The 21,528-nt window shown below is 36.9% G+C and overlaps 1 protein-coding gene across 1 annotated transcript in view; it reads right to left on the bottom strand.

Annotated features, from left to right (window-relative positions):
• Positions 1-4,008, bottom strand: part of LOC126456863 (uncharacterized) — a 58,079-nt gene extending 54,071 nt beyond the window's left edge. Inside the window, exon 1 of the mRNA XM_050092679.1 lies at positions 3,375-4,008. Coding sequence (XP_049948636.1) covers positions 3,375-3,790 — 416 coding nt within the window. The 5' untranslated portion in view covers positions 3,791-4,008. The remainder of the gene's footprint in view (positions 1-3,374) is intronic.
• Between the last annotated feature and the right edge of the window lie 17,520 nt (positions 4,009-21,528).

Below are 21,528 nucleotides of genomic sequence, written 5' to 3'. Positions count from 1 at the left end.
TTGCAGACAGGCACAATTAAGAGACACTTCATATTAGCTTCTCGCCACAGCCTTCATCAGAAATAGAGAGAACGAACACACACACACACACACACACACACACACACACACACACACACACAAAATCATATCATTCACATGAGCAAGTATGCCTCACGCACAGGCGAATGCTGCACTGCTATCTCTGGAAACACAGACTAACGTTTCTTCATTATGCTGAAATATTTCTGTCCAATGTAAGAAGGTCTGGAAACCTTTGAGTATGACTGCTCATCTCATTTAACAGCTTTTGAAGAATTTTGTTTACTTATGGATTAGAAGGATTAGTTCTGTAATAATTTTCTTTATCAATGAATTTAAAAGCAAAAAATTTTTCTGCCACCCTGACAGATAGTCCTCGATGGTTATAGTTTTACATAATGTCAAATGGGTCGAAGTTAATCATACTGTCACCAAAATTAAGGGCAACACTGAGAATGCCAAAATACTGAACTCCATCTTTTCACAAAGTTTCATTGAGGAATACTGCACTATGCCTTTTCCTTTCAACCATTGTAGAAGTGCTAAAATGACAGATATTGAAACAAGGGATTGTGGAATACAAAATTAACTAGGCCTAAACTGATTCATAGGGAAAAAGAGACTAGAGTGCCAGGAGAGCTGCATGGTTCTGTATAGATCAAAAGTAAGTTCCTTCTAGCAGTAGTTTATTTTATGGTAATTGCAGCAACAAAGCATTTGGACTGATTGGGAAAAGGTGCGAAGTATTCTCGTTTTCAAGAGACAGGTGTACATGACAACAAATGTACATGGCTACTTATTAATATTGCTGACATCAATCTATGCACAAGTACAGAGCGCATTGCATGCTCACTTATGATCTTATCAGAAATCGTAAATCCTCTGTAGGAATAAACATGCATTCTGACAACCATAATCTTGTGAAACTCAGTTTGCTCTGCTTGTTCATCAAAAACAGAAGATGCTAAATGGCACAATTTTGGTAATCCGAGGTTTTGCGATTTATGGTAAACATTACAGTAATGCACTGTTGCCTGGTGAGCAACATACAACATTACAGAATATTGTACATGCACTGTGACTGGAATAAGAACTTCATAGAAAAAAGCATGCAGCACATCATTCTTAATGTGGAGGGATTATAAGATGTAAAGTAGTTTCAGATTTACTGCACGGGAGTAAAGTGCTGTTACTGTGCATAGTAAATTTGAATGGTCAGGTTGATAACATCTGAAGCGGCATGAAGATACTTGTCGTCGGTACAGCTGTACATAAGTAAGTCACAATGATACCAAATTGAAGTGAAATGCAGTAAGTTTCACACAGGAAAGACATATGATTATGGAGTGGCAGTTGGCCCTAAACACAGACAAATACGTTGTGCATAAATAGATGGAAATACCTGTTATCGTTCAGTTACACCCTTGTTAATCACGGGAAACAGTGGCGACCGCAAAATATCTAGAAGTATGTGTGCACAGCAACCTCAAATGGACTGAACAGATAAAGCTAGTTGTAGAAAAGAACATGTCTTATACACAAACACTGGAAGAATCCTTCACCAAGACCACAGCCTGCCACCCATCCAATCCTCATACGATCGTATATATTCTTTTGTATTCTATTATGATGCCAAGTCTCTGGATGGATAAATAACATTTCATTCACCTATGATGAAGGTAGCTTACAAAACCCCTGTTTGATCAATTTTTGAGTATCGTTTCTCAGTATGGGACCCTAATTCTGCAGGATTTACAGAGGGGAGATAGGAAATCCAAAGAACAGCAATATTGTATGAATTTGTTTCATAGGTAAATACAAGAGTGTCACAGAAATGTTAATCCAATGACAACTGCAGACACTACAGCAATGGTGGTGTTCAGCACAAGCATTACAACAGTCTGGAGGCTTAAATTCAGTTGTTGCACAATACTCGAGAACCCCGTCAAAATTCACGGACCTATAATTCTGTCAGACAAAGGCAAATCTCTGAAGAACCATTAGTTTTCCTACCCTGAATAAAATAATAATACAGTGCATGTATGTAGCATGTAAGTAAAATGCAGTGACTCTGCCTGTACTATTGGTGATCTATTTCATCACAAAAAGTTAAAGTCATCTCATTATTTCTTAATATGCATGTCGATTGTTCCTCTGCATGTACTGGTATTCATTCAAGCCACTGGTGCTGGAATGAAACAAGGGTGGTACTGTATGCTTCAGTTGGCCCGCACATAGATAACTGAGAGGACAAATTTGTATATGTGGTAACATGCCAAGAAAACAAGCCAGAAAGAAAACAAGGGAGGAGTAAAGAAAAATGTGCATTGACAACTGTTTGGCATTACTAGGTGTGCGATGGCAAACATAATGACAAATTAGCAAAATCTCAATTAGAATGGTTGGATATGGAAGTAATATATCAAATACTGTTGACAAACTATGCTACTTTATAGCCAGTCATAGAAAACTAATGTATGTTGTAACTCAATAAAATCAATGTTCACACCCTGCAACATAACAAATGTTATTCTCATTTCAAGTACTCATAATAATTATTTTGTGGTTACTTAAAACATATCAGTTACTAAAACATATCAGATGATAATCATCCACAGCTATTAAAATAATATGATGTTGCTGTTCTTCCTAAATACAAAGAAGACAACACAATACAAGCAGCAGCTTAAGCTGCACTGCAGTACGTCAAGGCAGAAGTAATAAGTCAAGAATAGCAAGTTTCCCCCTTTTTTTTAAGAAAAAAAAAACTGCTCCACAGAATGCAGGATATCGATCATAAATTTAACCAGCATAATTAATTAGTAACATATAAGTAGATGACGTAGGCCTAACTGTTTCAACTTTTTATCACTCGACATCTTGTAGAGATATAGGGAAAAGAACATCTGACCACATATGAAACAATAACTTCCATCATTTCATGGTTTTAAACAATGAAGGAGAGAAAATCAAATGCAAAATGACAGGTTTTAAATATTCTGCATTTTCAGTGAACCCATCTGATGCACTAGTGTCTACATCCTGCAATAACATCCCATTTTTTGGTGACGTGCAAATATCAGCATGCAACTCTGATTGCTTGCCATGCAGCATTCTGCTTACAGCCATCACCATACTAAGCAGCACAAGGGAAGGAGCTATGAGAAACTGAGGGCATGCACACAAAATGTTATTTATTCAGCGCGCAGTTGTAAATTCTGTCTTCTTTGATTAACAACACATATACTCAACAATTTATACTCTACATGCATCTATTCTACTCCACAATGAATGCAAACTTTTCTTCAAAGCCTTCACCTGTCTACTCTGAAAAGTGCGAAAAGTAAACTAACCAGACGTTGCTGAATGTATAAGCATTGTCCGAGGTTTCTACACCAGGTTCTTTTTTCACTTTTGCTATGGGCTCCGTCCGCAATTCTGTAGATGAACTACGACCCAATATTGCGTCTAACGCCTTAAAATGATGCCAATCAGGCCCTTCCGTGCAATACGCACCACTATTCTGTGCTCGTTTTATTCTGTGATAAATGCATTTCAAATTGCGTATTCTTGTAGTTATCTCTTCTGGTGTTCTATAGAATCCATACTGATGCATCATTGCAGCAATTTGAACCATTATGGGCCCTTTTCTATGAGAGGAATTTATCTGCGATTGAACAAATGGACTTCCCCAAAGTTGTATTAAAAGTTTTGTTTCGTCGTCCCGAAAATTTGCTGTCCTCCTCTTCTGTACAGCGCTCAGGTGCATGTCCACAAACTGAAAACCTACGTTTAACAAACAATCATTTCATCCTTCCGTGGTGGCTCTCGAACAAAAGGAAATGATGCAAAATCCATATTTCGAATTATTTTCCACCTTAGACAGTTTCATGTCCTATGTGCGAAGACGAAAGTAACAACAAAATACTTTAATACACCATAAAATGCAGAACCGCCGGAATAGTATACACTTGTTTTAACAACACAAAGTTGACCTCTCAAAGATGTCACAGGTCGACGCGGTAGTTTTTGTCTTTTTAGATTCTTTGTTAGCTGCTGGAGGTTTTTCAAGAAAGAGTTCCATACAGACATGTCGTGACTATTCAAAAGCATTGCTATGGTATTACACAAGCCGTAAGTGAGTTTCATGTTGTGAAAATCATTCAGTGAACGAATAAATAAAATTAATTTGTTTTATTTAATACCTAATGCCATGGCAAAGTCGTTTGTCTAATAAATTGCAACTTTATATATTGGATCTAACTCCCTGCACATGTTTTTGCTTAATACTGAAACTCAGACCTTTCAATTATAAAGTAAATCAATGGGAAGATTTTATTTTCAAGATGACGACGGACGGATACAATCTGATTTATACCCTAGACTCAAGACTGTCTTTTGATAACATGATGGCCAATGTTCATAGACAGATATGGCGGCCGCCAGGCGCAGAAGACAATACACAGCGAGCTCAGTGTTATTCCTCAACTCACGATGGCTTCTTGAACAACAGCAGATCGCCAAATGAAATTCTGAATTGTTGTAAATTCTGATGTTACCAAGAGAAATCACTTGCAAAGTTTTACGTGAATAGTTGCCTTGATTGATTGTAATGGTAAGTAACTATTTGCACAATATTTGTCAGAGAATGCAATAACTGAACACATTTTCATGCACCATTCTTAATAACTCTGACTGAGAGTTACTACAACACTATATGAAAACACACATGTGAACATTACGCAAAATGTAAATATCAAAACAAGAATAAAGAAAGATAATTAAACCTCAACATTGTTCCTACTTATTTCGTTTTCTTCTTAACTCTTCAAACGTTTTAAGAGTATAGCTTTTACTGAGTGATTTAGGCAGTATGTAAGCAAGTTTATTTGAGGTCTCAAGATGCTTTAATTTGAAAACCTGTCCAATGTATTGTTTATTGAATTTTCCTGCAATTTCAACATGCATCTTGCCTCTATTTTTCCTTCAGAGGTATCCTTCGACGTAAGTATGGCGCCTTGACTGTGATTATCGTCACATTCAAACCTGAAATTCTAAATTTGCTTCAAGGCTTTGCGTCTAACTAGAATCGTCAATCGAGGAGACAACAACTCGGTACTCTGTTTCATTTGTCAAAGATGCCACAAGACATTGCTATCAACAATCGCAGACAATGGGTCCTCCTTGGGTGATAAGAACTCTGCTGGTGGAACATCTAGTAGAGATACTACTGCCATAATTATAATCAGCATAGGCAAGCAGTGGTAAGTCTCTACCAAAGAATATACCAAGTGCTGTATTTCCTTTGAGATACTGAAATCATGTGTTGCACGATTTTCCCATGACTTGCTAACGATGTTTATTGTTCCATTTAGGTGTTTAATAGGAAAAGATATCTCAGGATGAGACTTTTTTGCAAGATACCATAGATAAGGTTCAGTTAATATCAGTGACTCATGGTTCACAAGTTTTTTTTCGTCCATCATCTTTTGATGTTCCATGTAGCTATTGGACTTAAACTGTCAAAAGTCTTAGGGTCAGATTTACAAATTCAAAATAACAGCCAGTTAACTCCTGTTCTCAGAAAAGCAGAATAATGCATAAATTGAGCATAAACTTGGGACAAGTTATGCGACAGTTTTGGGCATGGTTGGAGATCATCCAGGGAGTGTTTGATGTGTAGGTAGGAGTAATAATTGAATCAGATAGTGGTGATGATATTTTGCAGAATTATTCAGAATTATTCTTCAGAATGTAAAGGAATAATAAAGTGAGGCATTGGCCAAATTATTTGGAAAATTGCATCAACTCAGAATTTATAAGTACACAGCTAAAAAAATTAGTCCACTGTTTTAGAGGTTTCCAACCACCCAAGAGTTGTTTTTGCAACAGTGCATACAGAGGATATGAAATGATTACTTTTGCACATCAGTAGCATATGTGGTTCACATGTACGAGGTATCACCACAACCTGGACATCCATATTAGATGTGGTGTAGCCTCCATGGATGGTGGCAATGCAGGCACTGACTCTGGCATGCAGCCAATCATTCTAATGGTTAATGCTGTGCTGTCCATATCCTTCCTTCTGTCCCTTAGAACTTTCATTGGTACTGACAGGGAAACAGCTAGTAGGATTTTTTTCTACTCACATACGATGCTGCATCTCTTACCCCTGCATACATCAAATATCCATGCTTACAGGTGAAAACTGCTATAGCACAAGCGTATTTTTTTGCTTAGTAGTCTAATTCACACCAACATGTGGTGTTGTACATTATCCTCTATAAAAATCAATTCCGCAAATGAAAGGTAATGGTTGAATCTACAGTGCGCACAATGATAAGTGTTTTATATCAAGTACTCCACACATCTGATGGTGTAGCTCAATGAATTTCACACACTTTGTGGCTCCTAACTGATATTTTCATATGCACAGCAACAGTATATACACAGAAAGTCATGTTTATAGCTTTTTCTCTCAAGGTCCCATAGAAATTGTGCAATTTTAATTCTAATGTTTTATTTGCAAATAAATTACGTTATTTTATGGGTTACAAGAAATATGCAGCACAATGTTTACAACATTTAAGTTTCAAACATTTTCATTAGTTACTAAATACACAAACTAATAAAGCATAATGGTTTACAATACCAGTATTTATGAAATACATTTTGTGAATCTTCCTGTGGGCTGTGTGTCAACTATTAATAACATTTTGACTGATAGAAGTGATGGTAGTATGCCCATAACACAATATTATGGGCATAAAAAATCTACAGTTGAGCTGAGAGATAAATAGGTGAGCCAGCCAGCTCATAATCTCCTCTGCAGCTGCTAGAGATGGTTGCACATCTCAAAGTAATGCATGCAACAATTTCTGTTCCACCAACTGCTGGATAAGACAGAACAAAAACAAATTTCTACATAAATATGAGCCATTGTTATAATTCTACCTCAGTAACTAAAACAAAGTACTGCCTTTGTTGCACCAACTGGAGCTTGGGAATTTCTCGATACACGTAAATTGGAGACTTGATTATCTAGACCTCAGTTATAGAAATTTGCAATTATGCAGATTGTAAACCACCAGCAAATATCTTTTTAGTCAGTTCCACTACTTGCCTGCTCCCCACACAATCTCAGCTCACTGTGATATATTGCACCTGTGCTCAAAATTGTCAAAGTGCAAGAAAGTGGTGTTGTCACTTAAAGATAAAATAAACATTATTGAGTCATTAAAAAAGGAGAACCTGGTCGTAAGTTAGCCAGTAAGTATGGTGCAGACAGTTCTACGGCAAGTGATATTAAGAAGCTTACTCACTCAATTTTGAAGTATGCCAACAAACTTGAGTTGGCAATAAACATTGAAAGGTAATGAAGAAACTAAAAACTGAACTTTTGGAAAAGTATTGTATTGCTGGTTTTTACAAAAATGATCAAGTGGGCAAAAAATCACAGTTTGCTTAATTTACAAACATCAAGAACGTGCATGGATGAACAATGAAATGTCCGTTGACTGGTGTGATAACACATTTATCCCTAAAATAAAAAAATAAAAACGAAATTGATGAATAAGGAAAAGCCCTATGTTTATACACAAGCAGACTAAACCAACAAATTGAAAATCTGTACCAAGACTGGAATTTGAACCCAGGTTTCCTACTCATTAGGCAGATGCTCTAACGACACCACCCTGACACACAATTTGAGCAACTGCAACTTACTTTTACTGGATAATGCGTCAAACCAACATTTGGAAAAATTATTAGTGAGAGAAAATAGAATTTTTATGGTAAACTTCCTTGCCTTTTATTGTGACATCCTAGTTACAACCGGGGGATCAATCTGATATTGAAACATTAAAATGGCTCATAGAGAGGCATACAGACAGTCGTTTTCCCCTCACTCTGTTTGCGAGTGGAACAGGAGGGGAAATGGCAAGTAGTGGAACAAGGTACCCTCCACCACGCACCGTACGGTGGGTTGCGGAGTATCTATGTAACTCTAGACTTAAAATAGAAATCTCTTCACCCTTGCCAAAGTTTGCATTGTTACTGCACTGCAGTTGACGGGTGCCCTAAGATTTTGTCAGTCATGTACTTCTGCTTGAGAGACTCTTTTTTGAGTTACGTAATCAGAGATGTCGTAGAATGAAACAACAGACATCTGATTCTCTTCTAAGCTATCGGTTTAGATTTTGTTTTTTTCTTGGCTAAAAATGACACTATCAGAAACAATGACATCTCCATTATCAGCCAGATAGGTTCTATAGTAGTACGAATCCAAGCAATATCAAACAAAACTACCTTCCTTTGATTTATTTACAGTCTTTCTTCGTTTGTGATCTTCAGTCAGAACATTACAGTCGCGCAGTAAACTGACCAAATAAGCCAGATCCAAAGCACAGTCGACCACAATTTCTTTCTTTTGTTGAACTCATTGCAGTCTGATTTAGTATAAAGACTGTATAATTTATCTCCTTATCTTACGGCTTCTCAATCAGGTTTACGCATGTATTTCTGATTGTGCTGCCTTGGTGGCTCTGTGGCTTCCTCTTTGAATTCTTCGATTTTTTGAAGTGTTTACATCTTTGACTCGAACGGAAAAACACCAAGATCATCAACAAATATGAGTGCAAATGCTTTATTCACTTTTGAGCGTCTTTACATCCAATCGATTAAAAAAACCAAGGCATTTGTCACTAAGTTCAAGAAAATAATACAAAATAGATACACTGTATAATTGAGCAAATGTCAGTAACAGTAAATAATTATATAATAGAGCAATCACAAGTTTAGTGCACTCCATTGTTAAATGAATGATAAGAACAGTACCCAGGTAAATAACAAGAATTATGTGGCAGTTACAAAGTATGACATATATAGTTATAAAGTAAAGTCTGTTTTCTATTTATTGTTTATCCTTATAAGAAATATAGTTCTTATTTCACACTGTCAAACAACTTTTCAGCAGAGCAAAACCCTTCACATTTCACCCATTTCACAATTCTAATTTTCAATCAGTTTACTGGTACTGAATAGACATTTTCAGGTAATTTGTTGAAATATACAACACCAAGTTATTTATAGCTGTTATGGATCTTTGCATATGGCCTAGCATATGGAAATTAATTATAGCTGTTATGGATCTTTGCATATGGCCTAGCATATGGCACATTAATTGTATGTCCACTTCCAGCATTGTGGCATGAATTGTCCACCACAAATCAAACTTACTTAGGTTTTCTTTGACAAAGTCAAATCAGGTGTAGGTTTATAGGCCAGGTATTCATTAAATTTAGTTGTTTAAAATAATCTCTACATGCTTCTTGTGGACTGAGTCCTGCAATGCCCTTGATAACTTTATTATGTCATTTTGACATTAATTTTGAGCCTACGCAATTACCCAATAGTTGGATTATGTAATAAGGTGGGAATGGAAGAATGTGAAACACATATATAATAGAAGTTGTTACTGACACTACTCCTCAACTCGTACAGCAGACACATGACATGTGCTAATCTGCCATACAATTTTAGTAGGGAGTATCCCAGCTGAGATCCCTGTCTATGTGAAATCCTAATAGTTTGACTTTTTGTTTCCACGGCTAGGAGTATTTAGGCTGGACACAATTTCTTCCATTTTACAGACATATTTCAGCAGTACATGTGTCTCAATCCATGTAACAAAGCATTTTAGTGTGAGTGTTATTGGTTTCAGTACTTTTATCTGACTGCAACATCTTCCTTTACTGGTTTTCATGAAAGTATATACTTCGTTAACAGTTTTGTCTTTCATCTACAGAAAATAAACGGTTTGAAAATGAGGAAAATCATCTTTGAAGAAGAAAAATATTTTTCTCCACCTAACAGCATGATATTTATTTTACACAAGTTAACATGAATTATTATCCTCATGGACCTTCATACCTGATCTGTCATGTTGTTTGTTGTAGATACAGACAACGTACGTAATTATTTCAGTCATGATTATAATCAATTTCATTTCCTTTTAGTAATTGACATCATGATGTGCTAACTTTTCAGGTCACATTTTGAGTATACCATCATACATTTATTAGACTCTTTTTCATTTCAACTGTGTCTGATATCTGTCTATTGACACCAGTTTTTAGAATTTAAACTGATATATTTTAAATATCAGACCAATTCTGAACGTACATGCATGTCCTCCTCCTTCCCTCCCTCTATCATTTTCCTCCTTCACACTGCATCCAGCCCCTCCTCTATCCATGTCAACCTGTCCACAGCCGTGTTCATCAGCAAATGTAGCCCCTGCAATATGATTCAATACAGCAGGCTGATATTACTCCCACAACATACCTGTCAAGCAGGGTAGGCTATACATCAGGGCTTGATAATCATTTATTTACATGTGACATACAGGCTGCCATTTGAAGCAGATTGATAAAGCAGGCCAATATGATTCCAGCATAACATGGCTGTTGTCAAGGACAGCCGACATATTGGGGCCAGGAAAACCTGTTTCTTACACCTGACATGTTGTCTGCCTTGCAAAGCATGTTGATTTGAGAGGCTGATACTGTTCCCACACAAATTAAGTTCTTGCAGGGCAGCTTATACGCCAAGAAATGGTAAAAACACGTTTTTGCCATTATCTCTTCTCCTAATGGTGCTGGGAGGCTATGAAGCCCACAGTGCTGATACTTATGAGGCCTGCTGTTTCTGTGCCAAATTTGGCTTAAATCAATCCTGTAATTCCACACGGAGTGGCTGCATGGTTATATATATATATATATATATATATATATATATATATATATATATATGAAGACTTGAGTTTTATTTGAGCAACTGGGACACTTACCACATTGGGTTGGCAGAAGCAGTAAAGAATATGGAAACACTGATTGAGGAACGGCAGTGGTTAAAGCAATGGACTCACCTTTGAGAGCAGCAGGTTTCAAATCACAGTTGGTAATCAGTCCTTTGGTTTATTACTTAATCGATAAAGTCAAATATCGAGATGTTTCCATCAAAAACATAATAACCGATTTCATTCACAATTCTTGTGCTGTCGAAGCTCATTTCCACTTCTAACAAACTGTTGATTGATGTGACTTATAAGCTGTGCAAGTATTACTTCCGTATCATCATCAACAGCGTTTTGCAGACTTGTAAAGAATTACTTCAACAACTACATAAAGATAATTTGATAAGGGTCTGTTCCACAAAACTGATGGTGTTGGAAGTGCAGTATCATCACCTGTCGACAGTATCATTGACTATCGACAACTTTATGCCAGAGTGCTGCATGCAACACAGCATCATTTTTGGCGACAATCTAGGCGCAGTTCAAGTCTTGAGGCCCAGAGTTGTTAAGTGCCACTACTGTATGGCCTGCAGACAGACAGGCTTAGCAACTGTATCATCAATAGTCTACATGGAATCCTGTGTATCATAATATTCTCAACACTGTACAGTGATTCTACAGAAGTGAGAAATATGGTAAAGGTTTAGTTAGTTAATTGATTACTGAAATTTGCAAACATAATTTTGATTTCACCCTTCCTGACAGTGACTTTCTATTAGCCCATTAACGAAATAATTATCTTTTCGTTTCAGCTGACATAAATCACTGCACTTGATGAAACATAAATACAGACCTGTTGATAAAAGAGTGATATTAGCATACTCAGTGAAAGTCAACTACCAAGAAAGATATTGAAAACAGTGGTAATGAAATTTAGTCTCCTCTCAAACAGAACTAAGTTTAATATACTGGTGTAGTAATCTTTACAGCGTACTTATTACGTTTTGCTAAAAACAAATGGAAAATCGTTTCTGATTCCCAACAGTATTATAAGTAAACAGAGTTTCATTTCCACAGAGAGAAACTGAAAACTAAAGTAAACTCTGTCTGAACATGGCTTGGAAGGCCCAACAGTACTGACCAACCGCCATGTCATCCTCTGCTGGTAGATGTCATTGGATGCAGATATGGAGGGGTATGTGGTCAGTGTACTGCTCTCCTGGCTGTTGTCAGTTTTCGCGACTGGAGGCGCTACTTCCCGATCTAGTAGTTCCTCAATCTGTCTCACAAGGACTTAATGCATCCTGCTTGCCAACAGCGCCCATAAGACCAGACAGTGACCCATCCAAGTGCTGGTCGAGCCCAATAGTGCTTACCACTGTGGAATGGCTGTTGGTCCACAGACAGAAACAAAACGAATAATAAAGAACCGATGGAATGTGTGAGAATATTTGAGGTTAATAGGAAGAAGTTTGTAAAACAAATGAGAAGATGGATCAGTTGTTTAGAACAGAATTAATGGATTAGTCATACTGAGTTTCACAAACGAAAGAGAAAAAACTTCAAGGAAGTAGTGTTGTGTTATTATATATTGATATATTGTTCATTTATAGCAAAATGATTTGGTCGAGATAGACACACAAAAGTTTAGAGGTATTTCAATGGTCGAGATGGACACACAAATGTTTAGAGGTATTTCAAAAATAAGTAAAAGATTCAAATACTTAAAGTTAGTCATATTTTCTCAGTTTGCACAGGATATCCCAGTGAAGTCTAGGACTGATAAAACTATTACCAGCACTTTTCTTAAAATACTGCATGTAAAACCTCTAAGAAACCTTCACATATTGGATATTTTACAAGAAGGTATTTACAGAGTTTATTAAGACACATGAGATTAATCATGACTTTACTTGAGTGAAGTGAAGTCATGTGTTGCAGAACAATTCAACAACATTTTAAAAATATTGCTGCTTAATATAACTGCAGGTTTTAAATTTAGTTTGCAATTTGACTGATAATACAATTATGCAAATTCAGAACAATGAAGCTGAAGCTAAAAGATATTAATAAATGTAATGAAAATGAAGTACATTTAGATGATATAATTGTCCCATATGAAACAGCTTAAAAAGTGATGGTGCAAACTTACCCTCACAGAATTGATCCATATTTCCAGGATGTGTGGCGCATGTCTAAGACTTCAGAACACGTAAAGTGTAAAATGCAACTCTCAACCATTTTCGAGAACATCGAGTTTGAAAATTTTATGCATGATTATGTGCTTCATGTGGTCTCTAGTATTCAAGGATCTAACAGCCAAGTGAGCTTAGCTTCATCAGGGTGAGATGTGTGGACTGACTCTCTCTATTGGTACCATTTTTCTTCATTCTTACGTAATTCTAACAAGAGAAATGCATGATATGCCATGAGACTGTGTGATAACTGAGAATCATTCATGAATGTAAACCAAGTTTGTTTTGCAATAAATGCTTTAAAAAGTCATGCAAATGCAGAAATTCGCCATTCATTACAAGTGCTGTATGTCACAATAATAATTTTTTCTGTATTTCTATGACAAGTATCATCCTCATTCATGCACAGTGCATAGGTTACATATTATATTTGCCAAAAATGTAGATTCAATAATATAAATTATATGACTATACTGCCATGATTGAGAGCTACAGTGTATCCTTCTTTTATTTCCAATCTCCTTATGGATTTCTTTTGTCCATTTTGATGATCATGAAAATAATAAATGAATAGTTAAATGGTACTCTAGGTATTCATAATAAGTCTGTTGTTAAAATTATATGAAAATGGAAAAAAACAAATGCCAGTAGAGAGATTCGATGTAAAGACTTTGTACTTTGGGAATCAAGCCCTTAGTCACTCAGTTGTGTACTCTTTGTATACTAACAATCATACAAAGGATATAAGCATGCATATAATTTCAAACTCGATTTTCTCAAAAACAGTTGAGAGTTGCGTTTTCCTGTTTACATACTTCAAAGTCCTAGTCATGCCCTTCATATCGTGTCAATATGAATCAAATTGGTGAGGAAAGGTTGTATGGTTCCCTTGTTAGCGTAAAGTAAGAGGTAAAATGACAAACATTCACATTTTATTTGCAGTCTCTAAATCTTTAATCAGTTCCAGTTCATTAAAGATTAGTTCGAAATATTAGTGAACTTTGTGGTTCTTTCAGGTTTATCATATCAAAATTCTTTTTATATGTTTACAGACCAATATGAACCTATAAGATAAATTATTAAAGTGAATGTAATACTTTTATTTATATATGGATGAACCTTGGGACAATTTTCCATCACCTTCTGAAAAGATAGCATCCTTCAATGAAGACATAAAACAGTCTATTATCATCACATCTTCAACTACTGGAAGTGGAAAATCGTTCCAATAAGAGCATTGTAAACAGAAGATCAATTAATTAGAGCTAAGGAGCAGATGTCATGTAGTTTCATTTTCATTAGATAAGAAATTATATTATTTAATCAAAGAATTTCTTCATATTTTTCTTTGGTTGTTGTTGAAGTTGTTTCCTCTTGTTCTTCTCTCAGTTAAATTCTTGACTTTCTTACATATTGTTTAACAAAATGAACTTTTGTCTCTCTATGTCAGTGATTATCAAACTTATTTGCTCAAGAAACAATACTGACATTGTGGGGCAGCACCCCAGATCACATATATATTGATCTTATCATTAATTGTAACTTACATATATTAGTGTGTGTTATGAGCCCCTAGTGGACTAGATTCAGAAAGGGCACGATGAGCTGGCTTCTGCCCCCCGAGTACTGATTGTTAAAAATCTGAACTCTTTGTGTCTATGGCTCTCTGTTTCAGATTGGTTCCACTCTGAGCTACCCCAAAGTTATCACACTGTAATTGTCTGATGAAGTTTTGTCTTGTTACCTGTGTGACTGGATGACTAACTGATTAATAATAGCAAGTGTACTTACATTTAAATGGGTTATGCAATATGAGACATGATCAAAAATGTTAACTAAATGCTTTGAATGTCATGTTTCTTCTAGACATTGAGTTGTATTGCAACAGCCTTAGTTTAATTTCATAATCTTTAGTGGACATATCCACTGGACCACACTTGAAGATGACTGTCTCTATAATGTGCATTCACAGACCCATGTTAGTTCCATTTGAATACTTAGGTCAGAGCCGAATTCACAAACATCAATTTAATTTAAGCACATTTTAAAATATTTCTTTCTCTGTAAGCATTTTTGTTATTTACTGATCATGAAAACTACACTCTCAAGGAGCTCTTAATGTTAGTTGATACTTTCAGATACAGCTGATAGTTGCCAGATGCATTTTATTATAACACATGACTGAGACCTGCAGGTCACAGTAATACCTGATTCGGGCTGCATGCAGCCCACTGGCTGCAGTTTCATTAGCACTGCTCTGTGCTGATGTTGTTTTGTTCCCTATAAATAGAATACTCATACAAGATTAATTAAAGAATAGTGTTATAATCTCTAATTTAATGTATAGTGTTAGTCTTCTGGTTTCATACGCAAAGAAGAATTCAGGTTTATTTCAAAGATTCTTTGGAGAACATCTACTCTGCAGCTGATGACCCATTTGTGTGCCAATGTTAACACCACAACATTGGCAACTACGACAAAGGGGCACTGGACATCGGCTAAGTGCCAGAGTATTGCGTGGCCTGATTAGTCCCAATACCTTCTTCATCATGTGGATGGGAGGGTGTGAATCTGTCATCTTCCAGGGGAACAGCTCCTTGACACCTGTACTGTGGGTGGCAGACAAGCTGGTAGGAACTGCACTTTGCTCTGAGAAGATTCAAGTAGGCATCCATGGGTCCAGTGGAGCTTGGGCAAGTCACCATGATGGCCAACACGTATCGTACACTGGTTGCAGATCACCTGCATCCCTCCATGATGGTCACATTTCCCAATGGAAATGGCATTTTTCAAAAAGATAATGCGCTATGTCAGAAGGTCAGGAGAGTGATTGAGTGGTTTGAGGCAAATAGTGAAGTGTCCCAATTGATGTGCTTTCCCCCAACTCACCAGATCTGAGCTCGATTGAACACACCTGTGATGTGATTGAATATGGCGTCAGAGTTCATCGCCCCTCTCCCTGGACTTTATTGGTGTTAGATGGCTTCTTGTGCAGATGTGGTGCCAACTCCCTCCAGCGACCTATCAAAGCTTCATTGCTTCCATGCCACAATGTGTTGCCATTGTTATCCATACCAAAGGTAGACAGGTTGGCTATTAGATAGGTGGTCATTATGTTATGGTTGATCAGTGTACAACTTGCTTCTCAGTCCAAGGAATTTCAATACTATTTTACCTCTGCACTCATTTCTCATTTTCTTTAATATTTCTCATTAATTTTTATGATGTTATAAATAGTATATTGAAGATAATTATTTGAATCAAACATTTTGATCTTATCTATTATACATCGTAAATTCTTAGGCGTTTTTAGGTCCTTATTTTGATTTCATAATGATGTAATGGAAACTCTATATTAACCGTTTTTGATTGATACAATATAGTAACTTCCATATAGATTGACTTGTTGTCCTTGGATATAGTTTTATCCAGATGTATTGCAGTCAGTTTGTCATTGAACAACTACATGCATTTAATGTTTAATTCAGCAATCAATTTGCTACCTTTTACCATGATCATGAAATGTGACATCATCACAAAAAGTAGAGATACAAAAAAACATCATATGTGGCTCATAAATAATTAACACTTAGAAATTTTGACTCAGATATAATATGGATAATAAGTGAAATAAGCTTTGAAAATAAGATGTTTGTAAAATAAACTGAAATGATTGTGAAAAATTTTACAGTCAACCACTGCATCAAACATCAGACATTAGATTCAAACAGAATACATGGTCAAGGAACAAAAGCACATTTTGTCAGCACTTAGTGAAACAACATAGAAAAAACTGCAAGTTTTACATACTTTATTGAAAGAACGTTTAACCTTCTACCATTATACTACTAAGGAGACTGCGTACACTACACTTGTCCGTCCACTTTTAGAATGCTGTTGTGTGGTGTGGGATCCTTACCAGATAGGAATGACTGAGTACATCGAAAAAGTTAAAAGAAAGGCAGCACGTTTTGTATTATCGCGAAATATGGGAGAGAACGTCACAGAAATGATACAGGATTTGGGATGGACATCATTAAAAGAAAGGCGTTTTTCGTTGCGATGGAATATTCTCACGAAATTCCAATCACCAATTTTCTGCTCCAAATGCGAAAATATTTTGTTGACACCGACTTATATAGGGAGGAACGATCACCAAGATAAAATAAGGGAAATTAGAGCTCATACGGAAAGATATAGGTGTTCATTCTTCCCGCATGCTGTACGAGTTTGGAATAATAGAAAATTGTGAAGGTGGTTCAATGAACCCTCTGCAAGGAACTTAAATGTGATTTGCAGACTATCCATGTAGATGTAGATGTAGATGTAGATTCGCCCCAATATCTCTCCCAGAATAATCACTTGTCGCTTTAACTTATCACATTAAAAATCCTTGAAATCTTTAATATCCCTTCATGCTATCTCATTTCATGTATTAGCTAGGCTAATGGAGTGTTTTATGCAACAGTAATGAGATGAGACATTGGTCTTTCTTGTCTTTAGCTGATTAACATTACACTTTTCATTGAATGAGTAGACACAGATCAATAAATTCAGTTTTCATTCCACTTTTAGTACATCACATATCACGACTGAAACTTGCATCTGTTCAGTTTCTCGTTGTTTTATAAGCCAATACTGTTTAAAGGTGTTTTGGAACAACACAAACTGTTGATTTGATTGACTATTATTGGAGTATTTTATATTTCATCTGCACATTAATATGAGCTTATTTTAATGGTATTTTCTCTAGTTTTGCAAAATGCTGTTGTCCCCTTAAATAAATATAATTTTCAAAGCTGATTGGAGATGTATCGCTCTGTCTAAAATGCACCTATACCATCATGCTTGGAAGTCTGTCATCATATATTATTGTCCAGTCCTCTAGAATTTTAAGAACCGTTTTTTATGTGGGAATGCTGTGCTAGTACTGCGAACGGTTGAAAGCAAGGGCAAAACTACAGCCATAATTTTTCCCGAGGGCATGCAGCTATACTGTATGGTTAATGATGATGGTGTCATCTTGGGTAAAATATTCCGGAGGTAAAATAGTCCCCCATTCGGATCTCCGGGTGGGGACTACTCAAGAGGATGTCATTATCAGGAGACAGGAAAGGCAAACCTATGTTTCTAGCATTTGTAGACTTAGAGAAAGCTTTTGACAATGTTGACTGGAATACTCTCTTTCAAATTCTGAAGGTGGCAGGGGTAAAATATAGGGAGCGAAAGGCTACTTACATTTTGTACAGAAACCAAATGGCAGTTATAAGAGTCAAGGGGCATGAAAGGGAAGCAGTGGTTGGGAAGGGAGTGAGACAGGGTTGTAGCCTCTCCCTGATGTTATTCAATCTGTATATTGAGCAAGCAGTGAACGAAACAAAAGAAATATTCGGAGTAGGTATTAAAATCCATGGAGAAGAAATAAAAACTTTGAGGTTCGCCGATGACATTGTAATTCTATCAGAGACAGCAAAGGACTTGGAAGAGCAGTTGAACGGAATGGATAGTGTCTTGAAAGGAGGATATAAGATGAACATCAACAAAAGCAAAACGAGGATAATGGAATGTAGTCGAATTAAGTTGGGTGATGCTGAGGGTATTAGATTAGGAAATGAGACGCTTAAAGTAGTAAAGGAGTTTTGCTATTTGGGGAGCAAAATAACTGATGATGGTCGAAGTAGAGAGGATATAAAATGTAGACTGGCAATGGGAAGGAAAGCGTTTCTGAAGAAGAGACATTTGTTAACATCGAGTATAGATTTAAGTGTCAGGAAATCGTTTATGAAAGTATTTGTATGGAGTGTAGCCATGTATGGAAGTGAAACATGGACGATAAATAGTTTGGACAAGAAGAGAATAGAACCTTTTGAGATGTGGTGCTACAGAAGAATGCTGAAGATTAGATGGGTAGATCACATAACTAATGAGGAGGTGTTGAATAGGATTGGGGAGAAGAGAAGTTTGTGGCACAACTTGACTAGAAGAAGGGATCGGTTGGTAGGACATGTTCTGAGGCATCAAGGGATCACCAATTTAGTATTGGAGGGCAGTGTGGAGGGTAAAAATCGTAGAGGGAGACCAAGAGATGAATATACCAAGCTGATTCAGAAGGATGTAGGGTGCAGTAGGTACTGGGAGATGAAGAAGCTTGCACAGGATAGAGTAGCATGGAGAGCTGCATCAAACCAGTCTCAGGACTGGAGACCACAACAACAACAACTGCAGATGGTAAGAGGTGAATCTGGCTGATTGTTGGTGGGGGATGTTCTAACATTTCATATTACATAGTCTTCAGTTATCTCATTACCAAAGTAAGTGTAACATCAGGTACACTATACTGTTTAAATGTGATTTTTTCCTCTTATGTATTTATTCACACTATTGATCGATATGACTTGTGTAGTGTTGCACAGTTATTTCTTTAGCCTTCGCAAGGTAATCAGTAAAAAAAACCAGTGTTGCATAGGGCACAGCCTTTCCAACAGCTGCTATTGGGTAAGACTTATGTAGTGTTGCACAATTACTCTTTGGCCTTTCCAAGCTAATCAGTAAGAAAAATCACTGTTGCATAGGGCACAGCCCTTCCAACAGCCGCTATCGACCTCACTTTTTGTGATTTGTGACATTGCCTTTTGTTAGTAATGATTCTTTTCTGTAGTGAAATGGTATACCCAAATATCATCCCAAGCAGATGTCCCCAGTGATGGGTCGACTTTTTGCAACCACCTATATGATGGTGTAGGTTAGGATCCTATGTATCATATCCTGCAGCCATTCACCCTGGTCATCCTTCAATTGTGAGTAAATGACAAAAGTAATTAGCCTGATACTCTAGAACATTATAATTAACACTATTGAATTGACATTCCCCAGTAAATTGCTACCATGTGTGCTATTATGTACGCAGGAAGTCAGAAGTAAATACAGATCTAGGGTTGCTAAAGAACCTGAACATTTGGAGTTAGAATATGGAAATGTGGTCATCGCCAGCTGAAAATCAGGAAAACTGACAGAACAACTGTGCAGACAATATTTGCAATCCATATTGAAACCACATGCCAAAGAAAATCGTTTTTCGTTTGTTGATTTATGGAATAGTCAGAGGGACAACACATTATATTATGAAACATTGTGAACAGCACTGCAAAAGTTATAGGTGCTGTGAAAATTATTGGACAGAAGTGTTCTCCCCAGTGTCAGCCATGTGATGTATATTTTTATCGTCAGGTGAAAAATACAAAAAAACTTCAGAGCACACCTGAATTAATTCAAGAAAAACGCGAAATCGCTAAATGTGAAGATGTAATCGAAATAAGTTCAGTTGTTTTTTGGAATCTGTGTGCACCAAACTTTCAAAACATGATAAGGTATGCCTGGTATGGATCAAAGTTTCAAAATGAAAAGACAGTATTTCGTAATGTCAATGAAGAGTGCTTCATACTGAATATGATGAAGAAACTATGTAAATATAGAAACGTAGCGTTCATATTTTGTCCATTGTGCGAGAACAACTTGTGTTTTAAATGTTTGCGTGACGATGATCAGCAGAAAAATTGTACGTCTGCCAATGAAAGATAAATTTTTGGGACTCTTGCACAACAAATATGAATACTCATAATTACAGGGCTATTACAAATGATTGAAGCGATTTCATAAATTCACTGTAGCTCCATTCATTGACATATGGTCACAACACACTACAGATGCGTAGAAAAACTCATAAAGTTTTGCTCGGCTGAAGCTGCACTTCAGGTTTCTGCCGCCAGAGTGCTCCAGTGCGCAGTGAGACAAAATGGCGACAGGAGCCGAGAAAGCGTATGTCGTGCTTGAAATGCACTCACATCAGTCAGTCATAACAGTGCAACGACACTTCAGGACGAAGTTCAACAAAGATCCACCAACTGCTAACTCCATTCGGCGATGGTATGCGCAGTTTAAAGCTTCTGGATGCCTCTGTAAGGGGAAATCAACGGGTCGGCCTGCAGTGAGCGAAGAAACGGTTGAACGCGTGCGGGCAAGTTTCACGCGTAGCCCGCGGAAGTCGACGAATAAAGCAAGCAGAGAGCTATTTTCATCTTTCAACAGGATGCTGCTCCACCGCACTTCCATCGTGATGTTCGGCATTTCTTAAACAGGAGATTGGAAAACCAATGGATCGGTCGTGGTGGAGATCATGATCAGCAATTCATGTCATGCCCTCCACGCTCTCCCGATTTAACCCCATGCAATTTCTTTCTGTGGGGTTATGTGAAAGATTCAGTGTTTAAACCTCCTCTACCAGGACACGTGCCAGAACTGCGAGCTCGCATCAACGATGCTTTCGAACTCATTGATGGGGACATGCTGCGCCGAGTGTGGGAGGAACTTGATTATCGGCTTGATGTCTGCCGAATCACTAAAGGGGCACATATCGAACATTTGTGAATGCCTAAAAAACTTCTTGACTTTTTGTATGTGTGTGCAAAGCATTGTGAAAATATCTCAAATAATAAAGTTATTGTAGAGCTGTGAAAT

Source organism: Schistocerca serialis, chromosome 2 (genome assembly GCF_023864345.2).
Source record: "Schistocerca serialis cubense isolate TAMUIC-IGC-003099 chromosome 2, iqSchSeri2.2, whole genome shotgun sequence".
NCBI classification, from domain to species: domain Eukaryota; kingdom Metazoa; phylum Arthropoda; class Insecta; order Orthoptera; family Acrididae; genus Schistocerca; species Schistocerca serialis.
The sequence above is the reverse complement of the archived record's forward strand: the minus strand, read 5'-3'. Positions and strand labels throughout refer to the sequence as shown.